Source organism: Candoia aspera, chromosome 1, assembly GCF_035149785.1.
Source record: "Candoia aspera isolate rCanAsp1 chromosome 1, rCanAsp1.hap2, whole genome shotgun sequence".
Taxonomy (NCBI): Eukaryota; Metazoa; Chordata; class Lepidosauria; order Squamata; family Boidae; genus Candoia; species Candoia aspera.
Window position 1 is genome coordinate 334,436,158 of NC_086153.1, and position 25,587 is coordinate 334,461,744.

General features: G+C 43.6%; 3 protein-coding genes across 6 annotated transcripts in view; 2 read left to right on the forward strand and 1 right to left on the reverse strand.

Moving 5' to 3' along the window:
* FKBP8 (FKBP prolyl isomerase 8) overlaps positions 1-17,360 on the reverse strand; it is a 55,484-nt gene extending 38,124 nt beyond the window's left edge. For 2 of the 3 annotated variants that reach the window (XR_010066966.1, XM_063290797.1), the window contains exons 1-7: positions 17,226-17,360; positions 7,153-7,451; positions 6,521-6,690; positions 5,249-5,337; positions 2,913-3,130; positions 1,940-2,112; positions 39-116 (exon numbers count right to left, since the gene is read on the reverse strand). Coding sequence is in view for 2 of the 3 variants with exons in the window: in XM_063290797.1 (XP_063146867.1) it covers positions 39-116; positions 1,940-2,112; positions 2,913-3,130; positions 5,249-5,337; positions 6,521-6,690; positions 7,153-7,423 (999 nt within the window). In the remaining variant the exon portion in view is untranslated. Of the gene's footprint in view, positions 1-38; positions 117-1,939; positions 2,113-2,912; positions 3,131-5,248; positions 5,338-6,520; positions 6,691-7,152; positions 7,452-14,117; positions 14,178-17,225 lie in introns of those variants that run through there. The other variant, XM_063290798.1, reaches the window with a different exon arrangement.
* Positions 17,361-17,508: 148 nt separating this feature from the next.
* On the forward strand, positions 17,509-23,851 carry KXD1 (KxDL motif containing 1). Of its 2 annotated transcripts, XM_063290801.1 has the most exons (5): positions 17,509-17,687; positions 19,192-19,305; positions 20,869-21,021; positions 21,307-21,353; positions 22,318-23,851. In XM_063290801.1, exons 2-5 carry the CDS (start codon positions 19,211-19,213, stop codon positions 22,542-22,544), a joined length of 522 nt encoding a protein of 173 aa, XP_063146871.1. In that variant the 5' UTR covers positions 17,509-17,687; positions 19,192-19,210; the 3' UTR covers positions 22,545-23,851. The 2 variants fall into 2 exon arrangements, with proteins under 2 accessions (XP_063146871.1, XP_063146870.1); XM_063290800.1 differs by lacking the exon at positions 17,509-17,687 and having other exon boundaries at positions 19,047-19,305.
* A 1,214-nt stretch (positions 23,852-25,065) lies between these two features.
* Positions 25,066-25,587, forward strand: part of WDR18 (WD repeat domain 18) — a 46,525-nt gene continuing 46,003 nt past the window's right edge. Inside the window, exon 1 of the mRNA XM_063290827.1 lies at positions 25,066-25,378. Coding sequence (XP_063146897.1) covers positions 25,103-25,378 — 276 coding nt within the window. The 5' untranslated portion in view covers positions 25,066-25,102. The remainder of the gene's footprint in view (positions 25,379-25,587) is intronic.

Here is a 25,587-nt window from a genome sequence, read left to right on the forward strand (position 1 = left end):
TTCTCTGCCCCAGTTACAGGTCAGATTCCAATGCTTACCTTATTTGCTGGTTCCAACTTCAGAGCAGCCTTCAAGATTGGAATGGCCCCACTGTATTCCCCTTGCTGAGCCAGAACCTAGAAGAGCAGAGAGAGAAAAGAACTGGGCAATTTCTGGTTTAACGCAGGTCTTTTGAAAGCCTCTGTTTGCCTCTTAAAAAGTGAGTTTACTTCCCTGGAAAATTATCAGAAGTGATTCCCATAAATTAATAGGACACAATATTTAACTGATGAAATCCATCAAAAAGTTTTGACCAATTCCATTTTTTTCCTAAGCAGAAAACAGCAAGTACAGTGGTGCTTAAAAATTTGTGAACCCTTTTGAATTTTCAATATTTCTGCATAAATACAACTTAAAACATGATCTGTTCTCCATACAAGTCTCACATACTTTTGCCACACTCAAATATGTAGCATTGGATCATTTTCCTCAATAGATCAATGAACAAGTATAATGTTTTTGATTCATTTGTTTAACTGGGTTCTCTTTTTCTTGTTTTAGGACCTGTGTGGAGAACAGATCAAGTTTTGGGTCATATTTATGCAGAAATATTGAAAATTCAAAAGTACACAAACTTTTAAGCACCACTGTACATTTGAGATGATTTCTCCCCTATACAGGCAGGAAAGCCTCTTGTGAAATACAGCTCACCATGTTTATGAAAATGCGTATTTGAAAAAAAGAAAGGAGGAGCTCCCTGTTTCTCTGGGCCTCTATCTCAGTCAAAATTCCTCTTCAAAAATTATACTTCTTGCCACACTTTCTTTATCTCAAGAGAAAGAAGTATGCTTGTCCTCCCTGTATCACAGTGATCTATCTATCTATCCATCCATCCATGCATGCATACATGCAGATTCAGAGAGCATGTTTATTCAGACATTAGCCCTGCTCTGAACTTACTCCTAGGAAATAGTCCACAAGACTGCTGCCTGAATCTATTAATTGGATCCATTAGCTGAAAAAGTTCCCAGTCAGGAAACATCTGACTTAATCAATGTTGCCTGCCTGCCTAGTTGGGGGGGGGGTGTCTTTTATTCTGTTGCCACCACTAATTCCCTTTGAGGGTTTAGAAATTCTTTAAGGTAACATAACTGAGTAGGGATGCGGTGGCGCTGCGGGTTAAACCGCTGAACTGCCGATCGGAAGGTCGGCGGTTCGAAACCGCGCGGCAGGGTGAGCTCCCGTTGCTAGTCCCAGCTCCTGCTCACCTAGCAGTTCAAAAACATGCAAATGTGAGTAGATCAATAGGTACCGCTTTGGCGGGAAGGTAACGGCGTTCCGTGTCGTCATGCTGGCCACATGACCCGGAAAATGTCTACGGACAACACCAGCTCTAAGGCTTAGAAACGGAGATGAGCACCGCCCCCTAGAGTCGGACACGACTGGACTTTACGTCAAGGGAAACCTTTACCTTTACCCTAACATAACTGAGTAGGCTATGGGGAAGATACAGGATAGCAGAGAAGCCTGGTTAATATAAAAACCTAAAATAGGTTCCCTTATTTCTACAAATAATCTATATCCCTCCAATACTAGTCTACTCAGGCCCTAAAATTATTCCTAACTCTCTCCCAGCCTCACTCAGATCTGTTCTTCCACCTGCAGATCCCTCACTCCAAGGTTCCTCCTACTACTACGGTGTTTCTCAACCTTGACAACTGTAGGATATGTGGACTTCAACTCCCAGAATTCCCCAGCCAGCTATGCTGGCTGAGGAATTCTGGGAGTTGAAGTCCACACATCTTACAGTTGCCAAGGTTGAGAAACACTGTCCTATTAGAATATAACTTGGGAGGAGGTGCCAAGTGCTGCCAGCCTTTGACTGGCAGTTCCATCTCCCAATCATCAGACCCAGAGACTGCCCACTTTGACAGTCCCCTGGCCCCAAACACCTTGTTACCTTTCCCTTCCGGAACAGAGCCTTGATGTTATCTGGCTGCTGCTCCAACACTTGATTGCAGGATCGCAAGGCAGCCTCGTAATGGTCCAGCTTAAGCTGGGAAGCTGCTAAATTATTCAAGCATTTCATCTTCACTTCCACCAGCTCTGCCTCTTCTTCCTCACTGAAATCCACTGCAGGGAAAAAAGAGCAGAGTTAGGACTGGGGAAAAGCTGTGGTTCAGGACAGGGGGCAGAGCTATCCAGAGGGCAGCCTTCTCTAGCCCGATGCCCTCCATGCTGGGTGGGAATTATGGAGCAGAAATCCAATGTATCAGAGAGGTGTCAGGTTGGAGATGTCTGTCCTAGTGGATAGAGCAATATTTTACAATTTTGCTTAAAGTTATTAAGATATTGAACTGGACAATCTCCTGCTTCTATCTTGCAACCTCCACCACCTTAATTAACAAACAAACAAATAACTTTCAAAGTGTTCAGAAGCAAATGGGAGATACTTATGTGGCACTTTTAATTTCTTTTAATACAGTGTTCTGTATTTGCCCAACTAGGCAGCACCACCTAGCCAACCTTGGCTCATCTCAAAAAGCTAAGCACACTTGGCTGGGGGTAGTACGTGGATGGGACCACTTGGAAATCTAGGGATGTGGGCTAGACTGGGAAATTGAAAAAAAGAAATCCCAGAAGAAGTCAATGACATACCACTTCCATCATGTTGCCCAGAATATTCCAAGGACATATCCAGACCATCACCAGGAATACATCTCCATTTGAGGCTTTACCTGCTACATATTTATATTAACACCTACTGTGTCTTACAGAGTTCAAGGGGCATTTTTTAAAATAAGGATTAAGTTGCTAGTTCTCAGCTATTGAGCAGCACTTGGTAGAAAACAAATCACTCTCCCATACTGAGCACTGGATGGAGGCCAGGCTTCTTCACTGGGCGAGGCAGCGGGTGGGGAGGAATCAGGTACCTTTAGAATTAGAGTTGATGACTTTGAGAGCAACGTCATAGGAGTTGGCAGCCAGAACGTAATCTGCTCGCTGGTAGTGGAAATTGCCGCGCTCCCTCTTCCGGTTAGCCAACGAGATTTTCTCTTTCCCACTAAGGAGTTCCAAATCAGGAGCATCCTGGGCTGCCAGCAACTCCACCTCGAGAGTTAAGGAGGCATCAGGAGGGATGTCAGGACTCCTGCTCGGAAGAGATCAACAGCTTCATTCAGAGTACCTAGGCCAGGGTTTCTCAAGCAGGGTTCTGTGGCCTAGTTCCATGAGAGGTCACTAGGGGTTCCTGGGGAGATCACGATTTATTTTAAAAATTATTTCAAATTTGGGCAACTTCACATTAAAGAGGTAGGTTTCGTTCTTTATTTTTAGTTTAAGAATGTCCTAACAGTCAGGAACCACGCTGAGACGAGGAATAGGTCTCTAGCGTTTATTACTGCTACATAAGACAGAAAATCCTAACAAACTGAAGAAGCGTGGGAAAAACCCAGACGGATAAACCCCAAAGTTAAGGCGGGTCTGATCTGTGTCTCTTTGAATGGCTGCTTTACTCCTCAGTACTACGCATGCATTTTCCCCCCTGGATAGAGGCCCCCTCCTGCTTGCCATCAGTACTCATGACAAAGAACACTGTTAAGGCATATATATGGGCCTGTCCCTGAAACAAATAGAATAATTTTGTAACTTCTGGCCTATATCTGAGCCTGAATGTGCAGGGGTTCCCCGAGGCCTGAAAAATATTTCAAGGGCTCCTCCAGGGTCAAAAAGTTAAGAAAGTCTGACCTATGGACTGCCGTCCCGGATCATATCAAAGTTCAATAAACCCAACATTCAGTTGCCTAGAGTGGTCAAACCACTAGTTCTTTCCAATGAACCCTATGCCTCATACCACAGACCAGACCAGTCTTCTAAGGCTGTGCAAGTTTATGGATTCAAAAGGCAAAATGTGTTTCAGAGAACATGTGGGCGCACACAGAGTATCTGTCAGGAGCACCTTAAAGCAGCTACATCTTTCCCCAGGTTCACATGTCAGCTGCTGAGGGCAACCATGGATGGACGCTTGGGAAAAAATGCCATCTGCTTTACAACTTTCTCAGCAGGGGCTACATACATGTCCAAGCACATTCCGAATCACATTTTGTTCTTCAAATCTTTGCACAGACTGTATTATAGTGTGGAGAGCCAGCATCTCTCTTCAAGCTTCTCCATATCTCTTCTACCCTTTACAGGCCTCCATTGGTGACAACATCCTGGCTGGCTTAATGTACAGTAAAAAGCAGGTACCTGGATTTTAATGCCAGTTTACTCAACAGAATTGGAAACTACATTTGGCTCCAGTTGTAAAGTGCAGTAATAAACAAACAAACAAACAGTGTCCTATCCTGGACTTCATAGGAAATTGTAATTTAGTTAGAAAGGATTGGGTATCAGAGGATTCAATGAAGGATTTCTTCCCAGTATTTCATAGGTCAGTTGCTGCAGCCATGGCTCCATTCCTGACTTTCATGGCTGAAAGCACCCAAGAATCACTGGCTAGGTTATGTCCACAGGCTCATCACCCAGCATCCTGTGTCCAACCAAGTACCTCCAGGAAATTCAACAGGTAGAGTCCAAAGACCTGTCCCTGATGCCTCCTAATGCTCCTGTTTTCTGAAGTGGGCTGCTTCTAAGCATGAGGTGGCCATGAGAAGATCTATTTAATGCCTCTTAGAACAGTGCAAGTGGATTAGAGATCCACCTAGCCCAACTTTTAGCAGCCAAACAAAACTTCAACTGTTTCAAGGAACCCCATGAGCAGAACCAATAACCTTTCTGAATTTTCTGTCCACCAGCTGGAAATTCAGAGAGGCTTCCTCTGAATGGACATTCCCTATAGCTATCATAGCTAACTGCTGCTGTCAGCCAAGGAATGTCAGTTGGCAGGGACCAGGAGACATCCATTTTCTGCCGTAGTGCCTGCCCTTTGGAACGTCCTCCCTCCTCAGACTGGAATGGTCCTGACCCTGCTGGCTTTTCAGAAGGCCTTGAAGACCTGGCTACATGCCCAGGCCTGGGGTCCCGAATGTGTGAAGGGCCCCGTTTCCTGGCTGTGTTGACACCAATGGATTATAATATCTCTTGGCTGCTATTTGTTTAATTTCTTTTGTATTGTGTTTAACTGTTTTAACTGTTTTTATTATTGTTTGCCACCCAGAGTCACTGGTTTGAGATGGGCAGCTATACCAACTGGATAGATAAATAAATAAATAAGCAAGCTACCCCACCCCTGCCAAAAACCCCAGCTTCTTTCCACTTCCTCACATACCTCCCCTGTGGGCCGAAGCAATATTTCCCATCTGAAGTGATAAGTGCCATCTCCCCCATGTCCATCAGCTGTACGCAGAGATCCAGGGCCTGTGAAGAGGAAGGAGGAGGGAAAGGAAAATAATTTGGGTGGTAAGGTGCTGCTGTAGGGAAGAGAAATGATCATTCATAAACCCCATTAGAGGGAAGACAATGGATTAGCCAACATTTAAGAGATGCATCCATAGCTAGCTATAGACCACCAATACAAGATGCTAAAGGTCCCCAGTGTCTCTAGATAACAGACCCTTTTCAACTTCTTATATGAAAACTCAGGTTAGACTTCAGTGTTTAAACATATTTGTAAAAATTATAACCTGCTTTCTTTAAAAAGAAGCTAACACCCAACTAAGCCAGCATCAAACATTTTAAAGCAACATGTCACGCATTGCTGTCCATTAATTTTTTTTTAAAAAACCACCCAACCTTCAGTGTCACCCCTGAGACTGAACTGAGTCAAGAATAAAAAAAGGGGGACCATAGTAACAAAAAACAAAACAACCCAATGTCAGTTTGAAAGAGCCAGACAGTTTTTACCAGTTGCTGAAATAACCAGGAGCCAAGGCAGATCTTTAAAAGGCAGATGTGGTGCAGCTACCAAAAGATCTGTGCCCCCTGTGGCCCCCTACCCAACTTCAGAGGGGGGAGAGAACCAAAGCATATCCCACATGGCATGAATTACCCAGGGAGATATATCTAGAAGGTGACCAATAAGCTGTTTTGGTCCCAAACTGTTAATAAGGAACACTGAAGGTCACCCAGATTGATTATTTGCTCGCCACCTTTCCTCTTGTTAGTTTCCTAAATCCAAGGCAGAGAAGGGACTTTTCAAAGAGGCTAAAGACTTGGAGCCTAGAGTATCTGTCAGCCAGTTAGATGTTTTCCCTTGCTTCCTGTTTATTTGCTGCTTATAACAACTCAGGACACCTGCTCCCAATTTCTTTTCAACAGGAATCTGCACAGAATCCCTAACCCTGAACTCTAGTTCTTCTATGAAGGCTATATAGTAACAGTGTGGGTGAGGGCCACCTTTCCACCTTTCCACCTTTCCAGGCACAGGTCACCAACAGCTATCAGCCAAGTGATTCCAACCTGCCATTCCATCTTGCTTGCCTTTAAATGTCTAACCAAATCGAAAGTAATGTTCTAGTCCTCATTCTTTCCATCAGTTGGTGGGACAGTTGGGAATGCTTGTTGCTAGTCATGACAATGATGGGTCAAGACACATATGCACCTGGATGACATCACAATCCCCCAGCGTGAAAGTGAGACTGGGGTCCTCCTCCACCACCATCCCATCTTCCAGCATCACTTTAAGCCGGATGGTCACATCCTGGCCCTTGACGGGCCGGCTCTCTTGACCTTGGCCTGATATGATGACTTTCTTCTTCAGTAGGCCGCTCCCTGGAGATGGGATCGAGAGAAGAGGAACTTGTTAGAAGACCTGTCTCCAACTTAGAGCTATACTGACTGTGGATGATGGAAGCTGTACTCCAACAAAAATGTAGAATGGAGAGATGTCCTTCAGATCTATTAAGACTGCAATTCCCAGGGTTCCTGGCCCCTTGGCTGAGAATTCTGAGAGTGGTGGTCCCATCCCACCCCATCCACAGGGGAGGAGTTTGATATAAACCTAGTGGTACCTGCCCAAGGAACATGCAATACATGCCAGTTGATTTGGGGGGGTGGAATAAAGGTGAGACATAAATGCAATCACAGTTCATCACCATCATCACCACTTAGAAAGGGACTCAAGGAATGTTGGGGACTAGAAGAACAGCAGGGAGGTGGATAAAAGCCCCTCTTTTGGGGAGATGGGCGGTGATGAAATTTGATAAATAAATAAAATAAAAGCTATGGTCCCACCTAAAACATCAAGCCATTCCTGGGTTGCCTCTGACTCTTCCTTGGCAGGATGCTCCACTTCCGTTGCTTGGTTGTCTTCTTTGGCCTGGCTGGTGGGGACATCCTCCAGTGGGGGGAGACCATTTAAATCCCCATCTTCTGTATTATCCAGGACTTCAAAATCTTCCCCGCTGTCAATCATGGAGGTCTGGGTGGCGGCCATTTCAGGTGCTGTCAGGTTGACCAGACTGGTGCCCGCCCAGTCATCCAGGTCTTCCCCTCCAGAAGCCATGGCGCCAGCGCGCTACTGATCAGCTGAGCTGCAAGGAGCAGAAGGTTGGAGAGAGAAGGAAGTCAAGAGGACACCTTGTCCTGATTCTGTTGATTCTTTGCTCCTGTTTCAGAAAATTAGCCTCCCATTCCTAGCGTGCATGGATGGTTCCCTCCCTTATTTATGAAAGGAATAGAATACAAACACTGTACCAATAACTATTCAAAACATGAGCCAGTTTGGTGTAGTGGTTAAGGCATTAGCCTAGAAATCGAGAGACCATGAGTTCTAGTCCCGCCTTAGGCACAAAGCCAGCTGGGTGACCTTGGGCCAGTCACTTTCTCTCAGCCCTAGGAAGGAGGTAATGGCAAACCCCTTCCGAAAAACTTTGCCAAGAAAACTGCAGGGACTTGTCCAGAGAGAATTGTACACAACTAAACGGATTAAAAAAAAATTCAAAACATATGCCACAAAGTCCCAGTCCTTTCTAAAAGGACCCAAAATGAAGAACAGCCCTACTGGACTCCCAGCTCAACAGCCTCTTTCACATTTCAGGGAATCCACACTGCAGAATGTTTTTATTTTATATAAAGTATTTTTTCTTCCTGCTTTACTAAAAAAAAAAAAAAAGCAGTCAAACAGCTACCAAAAAAAGAAAAAAGAAAAACAAGTTATGTTCCTTTAATGAGAACAATGAAAATACAGTGAGACATTTAAAAATATTAGTATTAATTAATTAATATTAATATTAATATGTTAATCCAAAAGGGTGAGAATCACTTAGAAAACTACATAAACTGGCTAAAGTTATGGGAAGAAAAGGCCATTCTTCACTTTACATCTGAAAATTCTGTCTGCCAACCCTCAGGTGGAGAGGAGTGTCATCAAATGCGATCAACTACCTAAGTACTAGCCTGGCTCCAGAGATAAGGAAAAACTGCCTTCTCTTGCAGTTGCTCTCCAGCAGATAGACTAACACTGAGCCTGCAGTATTCATTTAGCCATCATGGTTAATTGCCAACAATGCATCTATCTCCTCTTCTGTGAAGTTCACTCATCCTATTAAAATCTGTGTCAACCAGCATTTATTGCCACATCTTGTGACCAGGAGTTCCATAAGTTGAGAAACTCCTTTGATAGATAGCCATCCCTTCCATGACCCAAATTCCATTACAAGTAGGTTTCAGATGTGCTCTTTGGCCCACGTGGGGTAACCAATGGAGCATAGCATTAACAAAGAACACAATAGCAGCATAATATATTATTTCTGCATAAATGAATAAGTGTGGTACTGTATAAAATAATGATAAGAAAACAGATTGTACCCCAAGCAGCCACGATCTAAAAGCTGTCACAAAAGAGGAAACATGGGAGGCATAGCTTATAATCACAGCCCTGTGTGGTTCTATATTATGGTCTTGCTTTCGGTGTTAATATCACTTTTATTGTTTTTATTGCTATCAAGCTCCAGGGGTCCATATAGATTACAGTGAGGGAGGGAGGGAGGAAATTTAGGAAATGGGAGAGGGAGGGAGGAAGAATATGAGAGAGGGAGAAAGGGAGGCAAGCAACTCATAGCTTTAAAAGCTACGTAGAAAAGAAAGAAGAGATTGAGCTTCAAGGCAAGCATTCCTTAAAATCCAAACCATTTGGTAGCTGCTGATGTTTCCAAACAAATATTAAAATCAATCCTGGTTTGACATTTCAGTTGTGAAAGATATTGAAATTACTGACACCAGAAACAATACTTCTTTGGAAGGAAAATAAGAAACTTTGTATACTGCTGCAGAAGCTTTAAACTAATACAGTAGATCTTCTCTGTTTCCTCCCTCATCACACTGTGGAAAAATAAACATACTACAATTATCCTGAAGGAGTTGAAATTACAGTGACCTCAGCAACTCCTCCGAACTCCAAATCTGTTGTTGGTTAGCTTTTATGGGGTGCTTTTGACCAAAGTGCTTTGCACAGAACATTTCATCCATTCTTTTAACCCCAAATAAAACATAAGGCAGAATGAATGACGTGGGTTTTCCAGAAAACCCATAAATCTAGCAAGTATTCCAGAACCCAAACAGAGATCTGACAAAGCATGTTTACTTGGCTAACATTTCAATGTTTCATACATATACACATGTACACACTGTGAGAATTGTATATGAGGTATATCATTTTAATGAGTCTATTTCGCTGTTTTTCAAACTTGGCAACTTTAAGATGTGTGGACTTCAGCTCCCAGAATTCCCTAGCCAGCATGCTCCAGCCAGCAACTCCCAGCATGAATTCTGGGAGTTGAAGTCCACACATCTTAAAGTTGCCAAGTTTGAAAAACCCTGGACTATTTCAATAAGCAAAACCAGTTGAACTGAAATCTTGGAACATTAAAAAACAAAAAAACAGTGGGCTTATGATACAGCCCTAGGCATATCTACTCAAAAACAAGCAGAGATTAATTCAGTGGAGCTTGATAGGTGAGCCTGTATACACTTAATGCTTTACTTGTATAAATATAAATATTAAATTCAAAGGAACTCAAACTTCATTTGGCAAGTAGATAACGCTGCTGAAACCACTAACATGCTGATTTCAGAATGTCTGAAAAGTTGAGCAGGTCAGTAATCTCACCCTTTCTAGGAAGGATCCGAAAAAAGTTGCCTAGCAGAGATTATGATCCAATCCAGCTGCCCCTCTTTACTCCTCCTGCGTTCATTCATTGTGCTACTAATTTTACAAAACAGCAAGTTTCTTAAAGTGAAACTATTTTCTACCAGAGAAATAATCTCATCATCAACCTTCTGAGCTTGCTGTTCTTCCAACACTAGTCTGAGATAACTTTAAGCGGAGGGGCTAAAACTGATTTTAAAAGGCTCCATTTCAGAGTTAAGGGTCCATGTGCCCTTAACTTAGCTTTAAGTACATGAGGCTTTGAAAATCACCATCAGTGAAAGGAGAAACAGATCCCTGGGGAAATGGGTCTGCATAGATGGAGACCTGGTGCAAATCAGCTATAGGAGCAAAATGCCAGTGGTTCTGCTGGTCTAACAAGGCTAAAAACATCTGTAGTTTTTATATTTATACGATTTTTAGCCTTCGTGCCATGACTCTGGAGGAAAGGGAGTGCACCCCGTCCTCATTTTATCTAAGCATTCATTTTCACCATGGCCCTGCGAGGTGGGCTAGGCTAAGAGCAAACAAGTTTTGAGACTGAGAAGTAGTTGGAACTTCTGTTTCTAGTCAACAGGGAGCAGAGCTTCCAGCACCACAAACCAGGATTCCCTTAAAGAGGTGTTTCAGTCTGTCATATTAATTCAACCAATTTCACAGATTGCTTCTAGTAGTTAAGGTGCTGTATGGGGGAGACCCACATCCAAATCCCCCCTCAGCCACTGAAGCTCCCTAGGTGATTCCGGCCCACTCATTAACTCACCCCAACCTACTTCACAGGGTTGTTGTGAGGACAAAATAGGAGAAGGGAACACACTATGTATGCCGTCTTGAGCTCCTGTACGAAAGGCAGGAAACGAGTCTACTAAATAAATAAATTTCCAGGGGTGAGACTTGGAAACTCAACAACTCCACCCTGAGACATGTCTCTATGCCTCTTAAATCTACAAACATTCAAACACAAATACAGAGATTCCTTCCAGCTCACCACAGTGAAGAACCCTCCACACTGATCTTCCATCTCCTCAGTCAAGGAAACTCCACTGTCAACAGGATTAAGGTTGCAAACAACAGGAAGTGTTTTCCACAACATGTCATTAAGCTTATGGAACTCCCTGTTACAAGATTTAGTCATGGTAACTATCTGGGGTGTCTTAAGGAATAAAGGAGAGCTGTATCAATAGCCCCAAAATACATTTTTTCCAACTATCTGGAGATAGAAGATTTCTAATTCCAGATAACAGGGACAAGTGACAGAAAAAGGCTAGGGACCTATTGGCACCTATTACAGCTCTATAGAACCACCATGTTTAAACCCTAAGCAAATAATACAGACAGACATTACAGACTTATTCGTTTTCTGGCAGCTCATCTTAACAACTAATGGTTGGGTCTTATTCATACAACTGAATATCAGTGGCTCACCCCTGCTAAGCAAGATGTGAGGGAACTCTAATATAAGAAACAACTTAGCTCATTGCTCAAGAACAGGACAATAAAACCTGCCTGACGAGTCATGCATTGTCATGACTCAGTTTTTTCTAAGCAGAGGAGAGAAAAAAAGCAAGATGGTAAGCTGCCTTTTATTTGTGGTGAGCATCATTTTCCAGGAAAGGCAAACATTTTAATCCAGCACATGACCTAGCTGTGGTATCATGTGGACTAGCAGCTCGCAAAATATTTTTGCAAGACAGAAGAAGGAGGTCACCTGATTTCACAACGAAAGCAATGGAAACACATCACATTCAGAAAATGCTGCATGGAAGGCATCACCACTGAATTAGTGTCAGGAGGATCATTCAGGAAATCACACTACCTGCCATGGAGAAACCCACAAAATGGCCTCATCTAATCAATGTGCTCCCTCTCCCTTCCCTAACATGTTGGCCTCCATGTGTGTTGGATCTTAGCTCCTCAATGTGGCCAAGGGTTGAGAACTACAACAGTTGAAATCCAGTCAATGTTGTGGGCACCAGGCTGCAAAAGAATGGCTAAGCCAAATGCAGGCAAATTGTTTGGACAACAGCCACACTTAATCCCAACAGGGCCTCAACAATGAAATCCACTGCACATACAGTTAATTAACACAGAAGTATTAAAAACAGTGAATATGATCACTCTCCCATGTATATAATTTCTTCCTTCTGTGAGGTTCTTGGTCCTTTTAATCCTAACAGTAATGCCCAGTACGTGGCATATAGGATATATGGAAAGTTCTTTTATTAGGATATGGTTCCAAACTCTTTCGAAGCCATGGATGATTTTTCATGCCCAAAGCTTCCCTTAAAAACATTCCAGTCACTCTCCTACTTCCTACTTTTTTCTGTAATTAACTGTGAAATTCCCTTTCGTTTTCAGGCGTTTCTTCATTCCAAACAGTGCCAGGCCCTGACCTTGAGATGCAGTCTTCACCCAAACATTTCTAACGGCAGTGAGTGGAATGCATGCCTTCTCCCCCCCCCCACTTTGTTCTTCAGTGCTCAAAGCTATAAGTTTCTAATCTATACAAGTGTCTAAGCTCTACTTTTCCCATACTACTTAACCCAAGTTCAGGTGTGGCATCCAGATGCCATTAACTATTGCTTCATCCCGACACGTTCTTTCACATTAAGAATTACAATTTGTGGGCTCTGCACTTCTGGGACCCTAGTTGTACACCTCTAAATTTTTACACAAAGAGACCAATATCACTAACTCACCTTGTACTGTAAGAATTAGCACTTTGCACACTCTCGCTGGCACAGTTACATTTCATCTCATCATTTAATAATATGACCCTATTATTTTTTTGTACTATACTCACACACTTCTCTACACACGCAGCCCAGAACGGGTTAAGAGCTAGATCCAGTGGCAGGCTGACTGTGAAGTAAATGCTAATGAACCCAAGCCTCCCTGAGTCTCAGTGAAAAGTTGCAAAAAACTACAAACTAGCTTAGATTGCAAACTAGCTAGCATCAGATTCCCATAGGAAATGGGGCTGATGTCGGGGGACACACACCTGGGATCACAGCAGCAAAATAAGCTAACGGGGCATGTACCCAGCACTGAAAAGCCTTACTGAAATCAAAAGCTGTAATACCAGTATTGATATTGCTACAGCCAAAGAAACTCAGCGCTTCTTGTAGACAACATAGGGCAGTGTTTCTCAACCTCGGCCACTTTCAGATGTGTGGACCTCAACTCCCAGAATTCCCCAGCCTGGGGAATTCTGGAAGTTGAGGTCCACACATCTGAAAGTGGCCGAGGTTGAGAAACACTACTATAGGACAACAGCCATGTTAGGGGATGGGGCAAAAAAAACCAGGAATCCGGTGGCACCTTTTCCAACTAGCACCTTTATTAAAAAGCATCGGCTTTCATCAGCCTTTTAATAAAATTTGTGAGTTGGAAAAGGTGCTGCCAGATTGACTTTGCCAAAGCAACCCAGAATCTCTTACATCTTGAGAATGGGGAGACTTACAGCAGCAGCAGTCTGCTGGGACCAGCTGCACCAACTTGACTTTTGTCCACTCAAACCAGCTTCCCCACAACTCTTGTGTTTATTTGGCCTGGCAATTAATAAAATGGGAAGGGCGAAGAGGCAGACTTTCACACCAAAGAAAACGAAAAAGGAAGGAAGATCCCTACCGATTTAGAAGAAGCTTCCGGGGCAAAGCAGAAGAGAAGTAATATGGGCTGGCCTTAAATAACAACCCCCCACACTTCCGTGGCCAACCTCCTGGGGTCAGATTTTAACCTGATAACCCAAAGGAGGAAAAAATTAAAACTGAGCATTCCCAGTGCCAGCTCCAGATGTTCTTTCCCCCTTCCCTGTCTTTCTCCATGCACAGAAGGACTGTTAAGACTTCCAACTTAAGAAACCAGCTATATCCCCCACCCTAAAGAGACCCAAAAGTTTAAAAGTGGGAAGGGGAAAGCAAAATAGGATCCTTGCCCACATTTTGCAAACACTGAGCAGCTGTTCTTTCCACTCATCACCTCCACCCAGCAACTGCACTGATTAATTCTGACGTTCTTATAGCATTTCCCCCCCCCCTTCAATACTCACCTGGACTCAGGAATTATCGAGTTTCAGCCCCGCCCCCTCAGTTCCCCAGAGTGCCTCCAGTCCCCACAGGAAATCAATGCTATTGGCCCTCCCAGCTGTTATTCAAAGACTGATAGTCACAGCCTTCCATTCCTTCTACCACCTACGCCTATTAAAGGGACAGGAACGTGCATGGAGTAAAACCAAGAAATTCTAGGGAAAAGTCCATTATCCATCTGACCCTACCTTGGTCAGATCAAAGAATGAGAAGAATCATGCTAAAGCATTGCTACTTTTAAGCTCTGGGTTAAATATTTTATTTTCGTGCTTAATTTTGTCCTATTCTGCTCGGATCTATAATATGTCCCTTTTTGTTTCTGATCTAGTTGCATTTTTGTTTTATTTACAAGTACTTTTATCATCATTTCAGCAGCCACTATGAATACATTCCCTGGAAAAGTAGGACAGAAGCAACACAGAACTCTTTTAAAATCAATCACCCCCACTCAACTTACAATCTTAAGAGTTTTAGGAAACAGAACTGGGAAAAGGACAATGAAGGGCAGGGATGGCTTTCTTTTTCAATTGCAGCTTTATGTCTTATGAAAACTAAATTAACTGTGGGAAGGTATTTTGTTTTATTTATTCAATTTGTATAGCGACCCATCTCATATGTGATTCTGGGCAGCTCACAGCAATTAAAAACAATAGTGAGAATAAAAATATGAATAAAAACAACAAACATACAACCATACTAAAGCCACTATTAAAAAATCAACTAAACACAAAACATAATCACAGCAGGTGAATACAAGCAATACATCCCATTTAATGCAGGTAGTCCTCGTTTAGCGACCATAATTGGGACCGGCAACTCAGTTGTTAAGCAAAGTGATCACTAAGTGAAACCATGACTGTGCTTACGATCTGACTTCAGCTTTCCTTGGCTTTACAAACCTGCGAAGGGTGTAAATGTGAGGATTGGTTGCAAAGTTACTTTTTCATTCCTGTTGTAACTTTGAACAGTTGCTAAATGAGGCAGTCACTAAACAAGGACAACCTGTATAACCATTGGAAAGGCTGACCGCTACCACTGGACCCAAAGCACAGTGGCACAGCCATGTTTTCAGGCCCTTCCTAAAGCCCAGAAGGGTCAGGGCCAACCTAAGTTCTGGGGGAATGATGTTCCAAAGGGCAGGTGCCAAGCAGAAAAGGCTCTCTTCTGGATCCTGCCAGATGACATTCCTCAGTAGATGGGACCAATAACATGCCTCTCCTGCCAGATCTGATGGAATGGTCCTATCTGCCTACCTTACAGGGTTGTTGTGAAGGCAGCTCCATGAATTCTACCCAAATCTGGACAATGAGCAATAGGGAAGGCAGAAGGATTCCATGTTGGGAAAAGAAAACAAAGAGGAGAGAAACCAGTCTTCTCTGGGTCAAAAAATTCTTGGTATTGAGTTGACTAATGGTTGTTTTTATATCTCAAAGATGATTTTAATTATTAACATTCAAAACAATGGTAAAAATCATGTACACAGTGAGAAAAATGGTAAATCGCATAGTTCTTAATTAGATACTAAGTATCTCCAGCAACCCAATCTTTATTTCAGATTGCTAACTATGGCCCACAATAGAGTCTTCCCACTCAGAGGCATTGTACTTCCAAGTAATAGCTGTAGGATAACTAGTTAAAGGGAGGGGAGATTGTTTTCATGCCTTGGGGACCATACTTGACAAGATTAACTTTTGTTCCAATCTTGAAAGGAAATATTTTAATACCCAGCCAGCTAGAATGCACACTCAGGATTACTCAGCACAGCCTAAAGTTAAGCATTAACTGTTAACAGAGTCCAACTCTATGACTACTCTCACTGTGTAAATTTAAAAATACATGCATGGACTATGAAAAAGTGAATTCAGCCTGGCCAAAGCCAAGCATTTGTAGATGTAAGAACTCTCTGTATTTATTGACTGATTGTAAGTATTTTTATACTTCAATGATACTTCTAGGATATACTTCAGTGATATTCCTAGGAACGGGTTACAAAAATAATAAAAGTTAAAATGAAAACACCCCCCCCAAAATAATACTCCCCAAAGCTGTGAATTATAATAGTGGCATAAAATAGCCAGTGGGATAAATACCGCAAGTTACAAGGAAAATAAATGGTTTTCTCACTGCAAAGGCAATGAGTGAGTTAGTCACCAAGCAAATGTCTTCAGGGAGAACATTCCAGAACTGGGGCATCATCAGGAAGAAGGCTCTTTCTTGAAGGGGGCAGTAAAAGGAGACCCTTTGCTGAAGATCAGATTTAGTAGATGAGTGGTGACACAGCAGCTGGATTTACACATAGCATGTGTATGACACATCTGCCACAATGCAATTTGATTGTATGGCTTAGTGTGCTGTTAACAAAACCACAGCTTACTATGTATAAAGTATGAACCCTGCTGCAAGATTCACTAGAGATAATATACCAGACAGAAAATCTAATGGACACCCTTACCTAGTGGGGGAAATGGGCAGTAATAAAAATATGACAAATAAATAAATAAATACATGCACACCTACCAGATCTTCGACAGAGTATTTTTACTGCTTAGAAAACAAGCCTTGGGTTACTTTTGAGCAAACACAGTCATGCCTGAGGCAGGTCTGACTGCTGGAGGAATACATTTCAAGGTTCTGCAGGACAGTCGCAGCCACCCTGCTCCCTGAAAAGAAGCCTAGATTCTGTACATGCCCAGAAACCCTACAAACTAGGTGTGTTTACCCCACTATATTCAGGGGATGCACTCTGCACATTTCTACGAGTTCTATTTGGTAGGAAAACAAATCCTTCTTTGAAATCCTGGGAAAAACACCTTGAGGTTGCCTTGCCCTCTGCAGCGAAAATATACTGTACTTCATGCCCTCTTGCTGCACTCAGAGCATTCCCAGAAACCTTGCACAGGCCAAGGACCCCTTTTTTGCATGTGGTGATGAGAAATGCATTCAGCGTACTGTAAGCCCAAATCTTGGCTTCTGTAATTTATTGCCCGGAATGCATTTTGCACATGCGTAGAAAAATCATGATCGACGTAGCTGGTTGGAAGGGAGAAACCCTGAGGCTGAGTACTGCCTACCTTGCTGTCGACGGAGAAATACACTCTACCCATTCCCAGAGGTACTCTTCTCCTGCTGCCACTTTTACAGGGCCCTCCCAGCCTTCAGTCTCCCCTTTCAGAACTCAGCCGGCTGGACGTTCGGGGGCGGGTCCCGCTGGCAACATTTTATCCAATGAAAGCAGAGGAAGGGCGGGGCTGGCGGAGGAGCGCGACTGGTTCCTCTGTTTCCAAGGAAACCCGCCCTCCAGTCGAACGTACGGCACGCAAAACGCCGGCGAGGTCACGCATTACGTGACCCAGCCCAACCCGGAAGTTAGCGCGCTGCTCTGAGTCAATGGCAGGGGGAAACGTTTCGTGGTGCTTCTAAGAGAGGGAAACTTTTTCGGTGTCCCCCTCCTCGCTCGCTCTCGGTCTTCGCTCACGCTGGCGGATCCCCCTTAGCGTCCGACATGTGATCCGTTGGCTGGTTCACTCCCTCAGGTAGGGGCAGTAGGCGTGGCCATACCTGCTCTGGGGGCGAGGATACCTGCGCGTGGGGAGGGGAGGGGTCTGACGGGGAGGGGGCGGAGCCTCCTTGAGTTTGGGTTCTGACCCAGGAAGGCAACTTCCCCCATCTCTCAATTCTCGGATAAGTTAGTCTACAATTCCCATCACCCCAAGAGTATGGGTGCAAATTGGATTAGACTCCCCACTCTCTGCACAAGTGCTGACTGGAGATTGTACCTGTTGTAGACTGGTGCTGGTGAAGCTGTATTACAGCTGGAAGGTCTGGTTTCCATTGCCCTAGAGCAATTTTATGATGGCTGGGGAATTCTGGAAGTTGAAGTCCACCCATCATCAAGTTGTTGAGCTTGAGAAACACTGGAGTGCAGGATATGGAATCAGAATCATGTTTTGCAAGAAGGCAGATTCTGATTGAATGTAGGAAGAATTCCTAAGAGTAAGAACAATAAGAACCACCCAGAGTCGCCGGGAGGTGGGCAGCATATACATTTATTGTTATTGTTATTATTATTAGTTTGGCAGTGGAACCAGTGACCCAGTCAGAATGGTAGGCTACCCTTCATTGGATATATTGAGGCCAAGACTAAGTAGTTATCTGCTGTGGATGCTTTCATTTGGATTCCTGCACTAAGGTACAGATTGGACTCAGTGGCCAAACTGACCCTTTCTAATGTTGGGATTCTAAGAAGGTCAAGATTTGCCCTTGTTCCAGAATGCAGGCCAGGCAACAATGACTTTAAGTTGTAGGAAACTGCATTCCAAATGAATCTTGGGAAAATCTTGTGAATAGCAAGAACAGTTCAACAGTGCAGCAATTTACCCGGAGAAGATCTGGGCTCCCTTTCACTGAAGGTGTTAAAACAAAAGCTGGACAGTCATGTGCTGTCGATGCTTTAATGAGGGGTGAGGTATTTCCTGTACTGAGCAGAGGGATGGTCTTAAAAAGGTCTGTTTTAGGAGACGGAAAATATTTCAACATTCAGGTGTTCTAACTGGCTGTGGAAAATGATCTTCCTACTTATTACAGGAGCAAAACCTCATAGCTCAGATAATGGGAAGAGAAGTCTCTTAGCATGGAGTGGGTGAGGTGGGCCAGTCTGGAAAGCAGCATTTGCATTTCTCACCCATGAAGATATCTACCAATGGGGCAAGAATGCACACATTTTACTGGTATTTTCCCAGTAAGGTCCTGCATCAATAAATATATTTATGGCATGGAAAAAATGTGCGTTCTTGAGAGGTCGCTGGTTAAGTTAGTATCTCGGAAAAGGCTTGTTCTCCTTCCCCTTTTGCAGCACTGTATAGCTTGAGTTCCTCACTGGTGTTATTTTCTCAGGGGAGTGCTTTCCTTCTTTCTCATAAATGCTAGTTTGTCTCTCAGATCATGAGGGGCTATATCACCTCTCTAAACCTACTTCCTAAAACCTAGGAAGTCTTCTTACACATCTCATATCCCTCTTGTCGCCCTGATGTATGGCAGATTACAGTCCCTGTCTAAGATGGAACCTACTGCCTCGGACGTCTTCTGCAGCCGTGTGCTCAGCATGGTGAACTCAGAAGATGTAAACGCCATCATCCTGGCTCAGAAGAACATGTGAGTGGTATACATTTTTTTCACAGCTTTATATTTCTCTGACCCTAGCAAACTTTCCTCTCTGTCATTAATCTTTCCCCCTTTGCCAGCTGATAATTCACTTCTTGCATTACTTATCCTTTTCTCTTGATGTTCTCATCTGGAGAGAAAGGAGGCTAGGACATCCTGGGTATGTCTTTTCCTTCGTTTTCTATCCTGCCAGTTATCAAACCAGTAGGTGCTCACTTACTGAAAACCTTTTAGAAACAAACCCACGTTCCAATATAACATAAACAGCCCAGTCCATAGGTCCCATATAGGAAGCAGCTTCTACCAAATCAAAGACTAGCATGTGCTCTTCCTCTGAACTGTTGCCCCTCCCATGGGAGTAGTGATGCAAAAAAAGAAAAGCTCTCGGGATGATGCAGCAGATGCTTGGCGAAGGGAGAAACTTTGGGATTCTGGAGGATAAAGGTTGGCCCGATCCATTTCCTAAGTACTAGAAACATCAAGGAAGGCTTGCTTGGTTACTTGTTTGCTTGTTTGTTTGTTTTATTTACATCCTGCCTTTGTTTTGTACAATGCAAGATGGCATCCATAATGCTCTCGCCTCCTATTTTCCACACAACAACAACCCTGTGAGGTGGGCTGGGCTGAGAGAAAGGCGCCAGCCCAAAGTCACACAGCTGGAGCAATTAGATTCCTTATTTGGAACTCAAGGAGAGGACGTGCCTCCAAGGAGAATTCCTGCTCCTCTCAGGAGGATGCCTGGAGGAAAAGGTCAAACAGGAGGTGCACACCCAGAAGTAGTCCTAGTGCTGAGCCTCCCCCTGAGCTCTTGCGTGCAATCCCCAGACCCAAAACCCAAAGTTTTTTTTTTAATATGACAGAGGGAGGGAGAGACGCGGTGGTGCTGCGGGTTAAACCACTGAGCTGCTGAGCTTGCCGATCAGAAGGTCAGCAGTTCGAATCCGCGTGACGGGGTGAGCTCCCGCTGCTAGTCCCAGCTCCTGCCAACCTAGCAGTTCAAAAACATGCAAATGTGAGTAGATTAATAGGTACAGCTTCGGCGGGCAGGTAACGGCGTTCCATTTAGTCATGCCGGCCATGACCATGGAAGTGTTTACGGACAAACGCCGGCTCTTCGGCTTTGAAACGGAGATGAGCACTGTCCCCTAGGGTCGGACACGACTGGACTTAATGTCAAGGGAAACCTTTACCTTTACTTAAGAATACTATGTTTACTTAATGTATTTTTTACAATTTAATTAATCTCATGAAATCCTGTTTACATTGTATTTAATCCAATTTAGTTTGCCCTGATCCTTTTTACTTAATGTAGCTTAATTCAGTGTAATTTTGTATTTGTCATGGCACCACCCACAAGCTGGGGTAGGGCCCTGATAGGCCTCACAAGGCCAAGTGAGGCCCTAAAGGTTGCACATTCCTGGAGTAACCCATATTGCTGTGCCAGTAGTGAAATGGGATGAATCCCCAAACACTAGTGCTTTTGTGAGAGGATCCTGGGCATGTTCACAGCATTATTTGTGCCAGTCTAATCCGACCAGTTGCCTTTCTGTTCAGGCTTGACCGATTTGAGAAAACCAATGAGATGCTACTCAACTTTAACAACCTATCGGGTGTCCGAATGCAGCAGATGAACGAACGCTTCCTCCACCACACCCGGACATTGGTGGAGATGAAGAAGGATTTGGATAGCATTTTCCGGAGGATCAGGTACATGTATCACTCCTTTGGTCATCAAGCCCTCCTCTTGCCCCATTAGCTCCTCAATGGCTCTGAAATTTTCATCAAAAACTTAACAGTCAGCTTCTGAGCCTTCTTTAGAACAGAGGATCTTGGGAAAGTCCATACAGATTGAAGGGGAGCTGCAGCGTATCTCTTCTGAAAAAAGCTTGCACACTGCTTTCTTTTCCTTGTACTATTAAGAGATAGCCCGCCCCTGTTTTCCCTCCCTTTGCAGCAACTGTGTTGTAGTTAGTTCTTTTCTCTTTCTTGCAGAACACTGAAAGGAAAGCTAGCAAAACAGTACCCAGAAGCGTTTAGCAGTAAGTAGGCTTATCTTCAGTACAAGTTTTCCCAATGGTGATATTGCTGAATAATGAACAATATACCTTAATGCCATTTAACAGTATCCAAGACAGCATGACTTGGTCCATGCTTAACACTAAGTCTTAATGGGGTTTACATGTTTTTGGCTTACTGTGATGTGCACACCCACTTTTTAGGGCTTAATGTGTGAACCAAGCCACCATGGCCTGCTTAACAAAAATTTTGGATTAAAAAACCAGGTTACAAGAAAGGGGGTTGGTACTGTGTAAGCCAATTTTTCTTGCAGTTAATTATTGTTAAATATAATATTTAATATATACTTCCCTGGTAGATTATCGGGATGCTGTGGATTTATATCTTTATTTCAGCAAAGCATTTGTACTCTATGAGGTACTGACTAAGAAGCTAGTTAAGCGTGGGCTGGATGGCCCAATAATTTCATAGCTTGCTCAGAAACAATACTCAGAGAGGGAGCTGGGAGATCATCACATCCACCTGGCTGCTCAGTTTAGGAATCCGCTGCTACTCTTTTATAAGGAGTAATTAAATGAACTGAGTACAGTGAGGCTTGATAGTATCCCAAGTGTTCACCCAGAGAGGTTTACTGGTACTTTTTATTTCCAGTCAAAGATGCTTTTCTTGTTCCAAGTCTTTTAAATTTTTGGACCGTTTGTTTCAATACTGCATTTATTGTCTGTTTTTATGAACATTAAATGTAAAAGTCTAGTTATAGTTTCTGTACGATAGACTGCTTCACATTCATTATCTTAGTAACTTTAACAGCTGTCCTGTTAAGTATGCCAGGACATGTGTTGAATGGGGGCTGAGATTAAGGGCTAGCAAACAGTTTTGTTCTGTTGGCAGGCTGGTACTAAAGGCTGAACAAAGTCAGTACATCCAATGCTTTTTCCTGCCTTCCTGATATTCTGCAACAAATCCTGCTCCCTTTCCCCTTTCCAGATGTGCACGAATCTCCCATCCTTGAAGATGATGACTTTGATCCGATCCCAAAAAGTACTGCCACAACCATTGCTACCTCAGAGCAGACCACGGAGTCCTGTGACACCAGTCCAGACATCATCTCTCCGGCCACTAGCCATGACTTTGAAGACCTGTCTCAGGGCCCTTATGACTCACTGGCTGTGAATGGGCAGAGCATAACGGATGAGGACAATGAGACAGACTAGTCCACGTGGGGAAACTGTTCTGGAGCGCAGGTGGACTTTCTTCCCACCCACCTGTTTACAGACCTGCAAACTTTTTCTAAAAAGAAAATCTATGTTCTCTGTATCGTCTTGGCTAACTGTTTCTGTCTGGGAAGAGAGGGTTGAGCATGGGTGATGGGGCTTTTGCATGAACCACCATCATCCAAAGGGTGCTGATCTGTGTCTGATGCCAAATAAACTTAACCTTGAGTCTAGGCAGTGCACAGTTGGTGAGGGGGCAAATCAGGAGTGGTGGTGGATGCGCTGTTGCATGTTTGCCAGCTTCAGCTCAACCACTCCCTTCTCTTGGACAGACTGATTAGCGATAGGAGGCTTCCCCAGCAAAGACATTGCAGCCCAGCTTTTATAGCCCTTGTGTAAACAGCAGTAGATGGAGCTGAACGTCTTTCCACTTACTGACCCCCTTAATTATCCAATAGGCAAACGTACATAATACTTGGAGCCCATAGGAAACGCCATGCTGATAGCCAACTACCAGTGACTCCATTACCTAAGAACAGGCAAGGACGCCTCAGACAAATTTCCTGCTTTTCCCCCCCTTTTTGTTAGGCATAAGACCCCACTGCAGAGTCTCCCCATTAGCCTCCGTATGCAGAATACAAATGATCCGAATCATCTGCTTGCTGGGGGTGGGAGTGCACTTCAAGCAAGCTGTGGACTAGTGCAATCCATGTTTACTTCGGAGGGGCTGGCGTGGGTGAGATTTCCATGGGATTGGAAATTAATAAGATTAACTGCTGCTGCCGCCATCCCCCCAAGCTATTGCTCGCTTTTGGTTGTAGGCCTGGTCAACAAAAGTCAACAATGGTTGAAGTATTCTGTACTCTCCACTTTAAGACTCCCCCTAAAACAGAGCTTTGTACAACCTCTATCATCTAATGATGCACCTTATAATAAGATGAGGGCCATACGCACCACTGCACTTGCCTTGCACTGTTCTCTTAAGTTTATTGTCTGCTGCACTGACTGTTACATGTAATATTTAATAATCTAATAATTTTCCTGTGTTTAAACATCTCACCCACTCTTACCACACCTTCAGTTACTTTAATGCCAACAAATGTCTTTGTTTGTTTTTTGATGGTTCTTTTTGCTGGAATTTAGTGCAACTAAAATTGTTGCTTGGAGGATGGGGTGAATTGCGTCTTTCTTCTAATGTAATCTTGTGAAATGCATTCTAATTCAAAGAAAAAAAATATTTTTGTACTGCTATAAGTTTACAAAGGTTAATAAGGTAATAACCAATAAACCAGTTACCTGAGAGCTCAGAGGTCTTTATAGTAAGTGGAGTTGTTTGTTTTTGGCATTTTGAAAACCACCTAATAAACAAATGTTTTCTGGTAGCAAGTTATAAAATGATGGGAGGTAGGGTCAGTTTTTAGCTTAAATAGTGAGTGAAGCAAAGTGAATTCTCTGCTTTTAAAATGAGACTGAAGGCATTAATGACACCAATGCTCTTATGGTACTGCAGCATGTTGCTGACAGAGAGTGCATTACAAAACCTTGCCATGTAACCCTCTTCTTTCTATCAGATAAGATTGTTGGCTAGCCTAAATGCTCACCTTAATTCCAACTCAGCCTGGAAGATCATGCTTGCCAGCACTCATCTCTAGGAAATGTTACCCTAAGAAGTATTGTATTGTGTGTGTGAGAGAGATTGATACATGATTTAATTCTACACTGTAAAAATTGTAGCATTATCCCGGCTGTGATCAACAGAGGTGGCTAGGCCAAACTTTACATTGCCTTCAGGCTCTGCAATTTTATTTATATTATTGAATGTGAATGCCTAGGTTGTCATATTCAATGTTAGGTAAAACAACACTTGACCTATGAACGTATTTTGGGAAACCTACACTTTGATCAAAAAGTTAAAAACAAATATAAAGCATTTTGATTCAGATTCACTGACACCCTAATTTTTTCAGTTTTTGGGATACCCGCCCATGATACAACACTGGAAAAAGAATGAGAGCTTCTGAATATGTTGATCTGACAGCTACACGATAAACCACAATTTGCAATGTTCTGCTTCCACGTTCTCTATCTGAACTCACATCAATGCGGCAGAAGAGGATAGAGAAGGAAACATTTCGCTGTAAAAGTTTAACATATCTGTTGTTCCAGCCTGAGTTTATAATCTTCAACCTTGGCAACTCTAAGCTGTGCGGACTTCAACTCCCAGAATTCCTCACCCAGCAAAGCTGGCTGGCTGGGGAATTCTGGGAGTTGAAGTCCACACAGCTTAGAGTCGCCAAGGTTGAGGAGCCCTGGTGTACAACACACAATATTTGTTACTGTTGTACACTAAATTTTTATTGCAATAGTCTTCCCCAATCAGGCAGGAAAGGTCTTGTTCTCAGCTACTTAGATCTACAATTGTCAAGAGCGGAAGTTTTATCTGATATGTCCGTCTCTATGATCAGCAACTTGATTCTTCGAGATCGCGTCTTCCTGTTGCGCGTGCGCACGATTGAGGTGGAGGAGGCGTGCCGGCGCGGTCTGGCGGGTCGGACAAGATGGCGGTCGCCGGCGGGGGCGTGGGGGGCCCTGTGGAGGTGGCGCTGGTGGCGGCGGCGGGCGAGACCTCTTTGGGACCCGGTAGCGGCGGCTCCTCTTCGAATTCGTCTGGCAGCGGCTGCTGCTCTGTGTGGGAAGTGGGCTCCGGGACATCGGTGGCCGGCTACCGCGGGGGCTGCTGCGCCCCTCGTGGGCTGACGCTGCTAGGCGGGGAGCACCTCCTCGGGGCGCAGCTCGGCAAGGCCTGTGTGGGAGCCTGGGAGCTCCAGAGGAAGGTAAAGCGGAGGATGGGAGTGAGCAGTATACACATGTGCATGTATTATACATACGTGTGTGTATGCGCGTGTATGCACACGCATGCAATATGTATATCCACCTATATTTATATTCATTAATTTTATAGTTTGCCTTTCCCTCAAGAGTTCAAGATGGTGGTCATTTCCCTATATAATAGTTTATCCTTTTTTCCTACAATACAACCTTG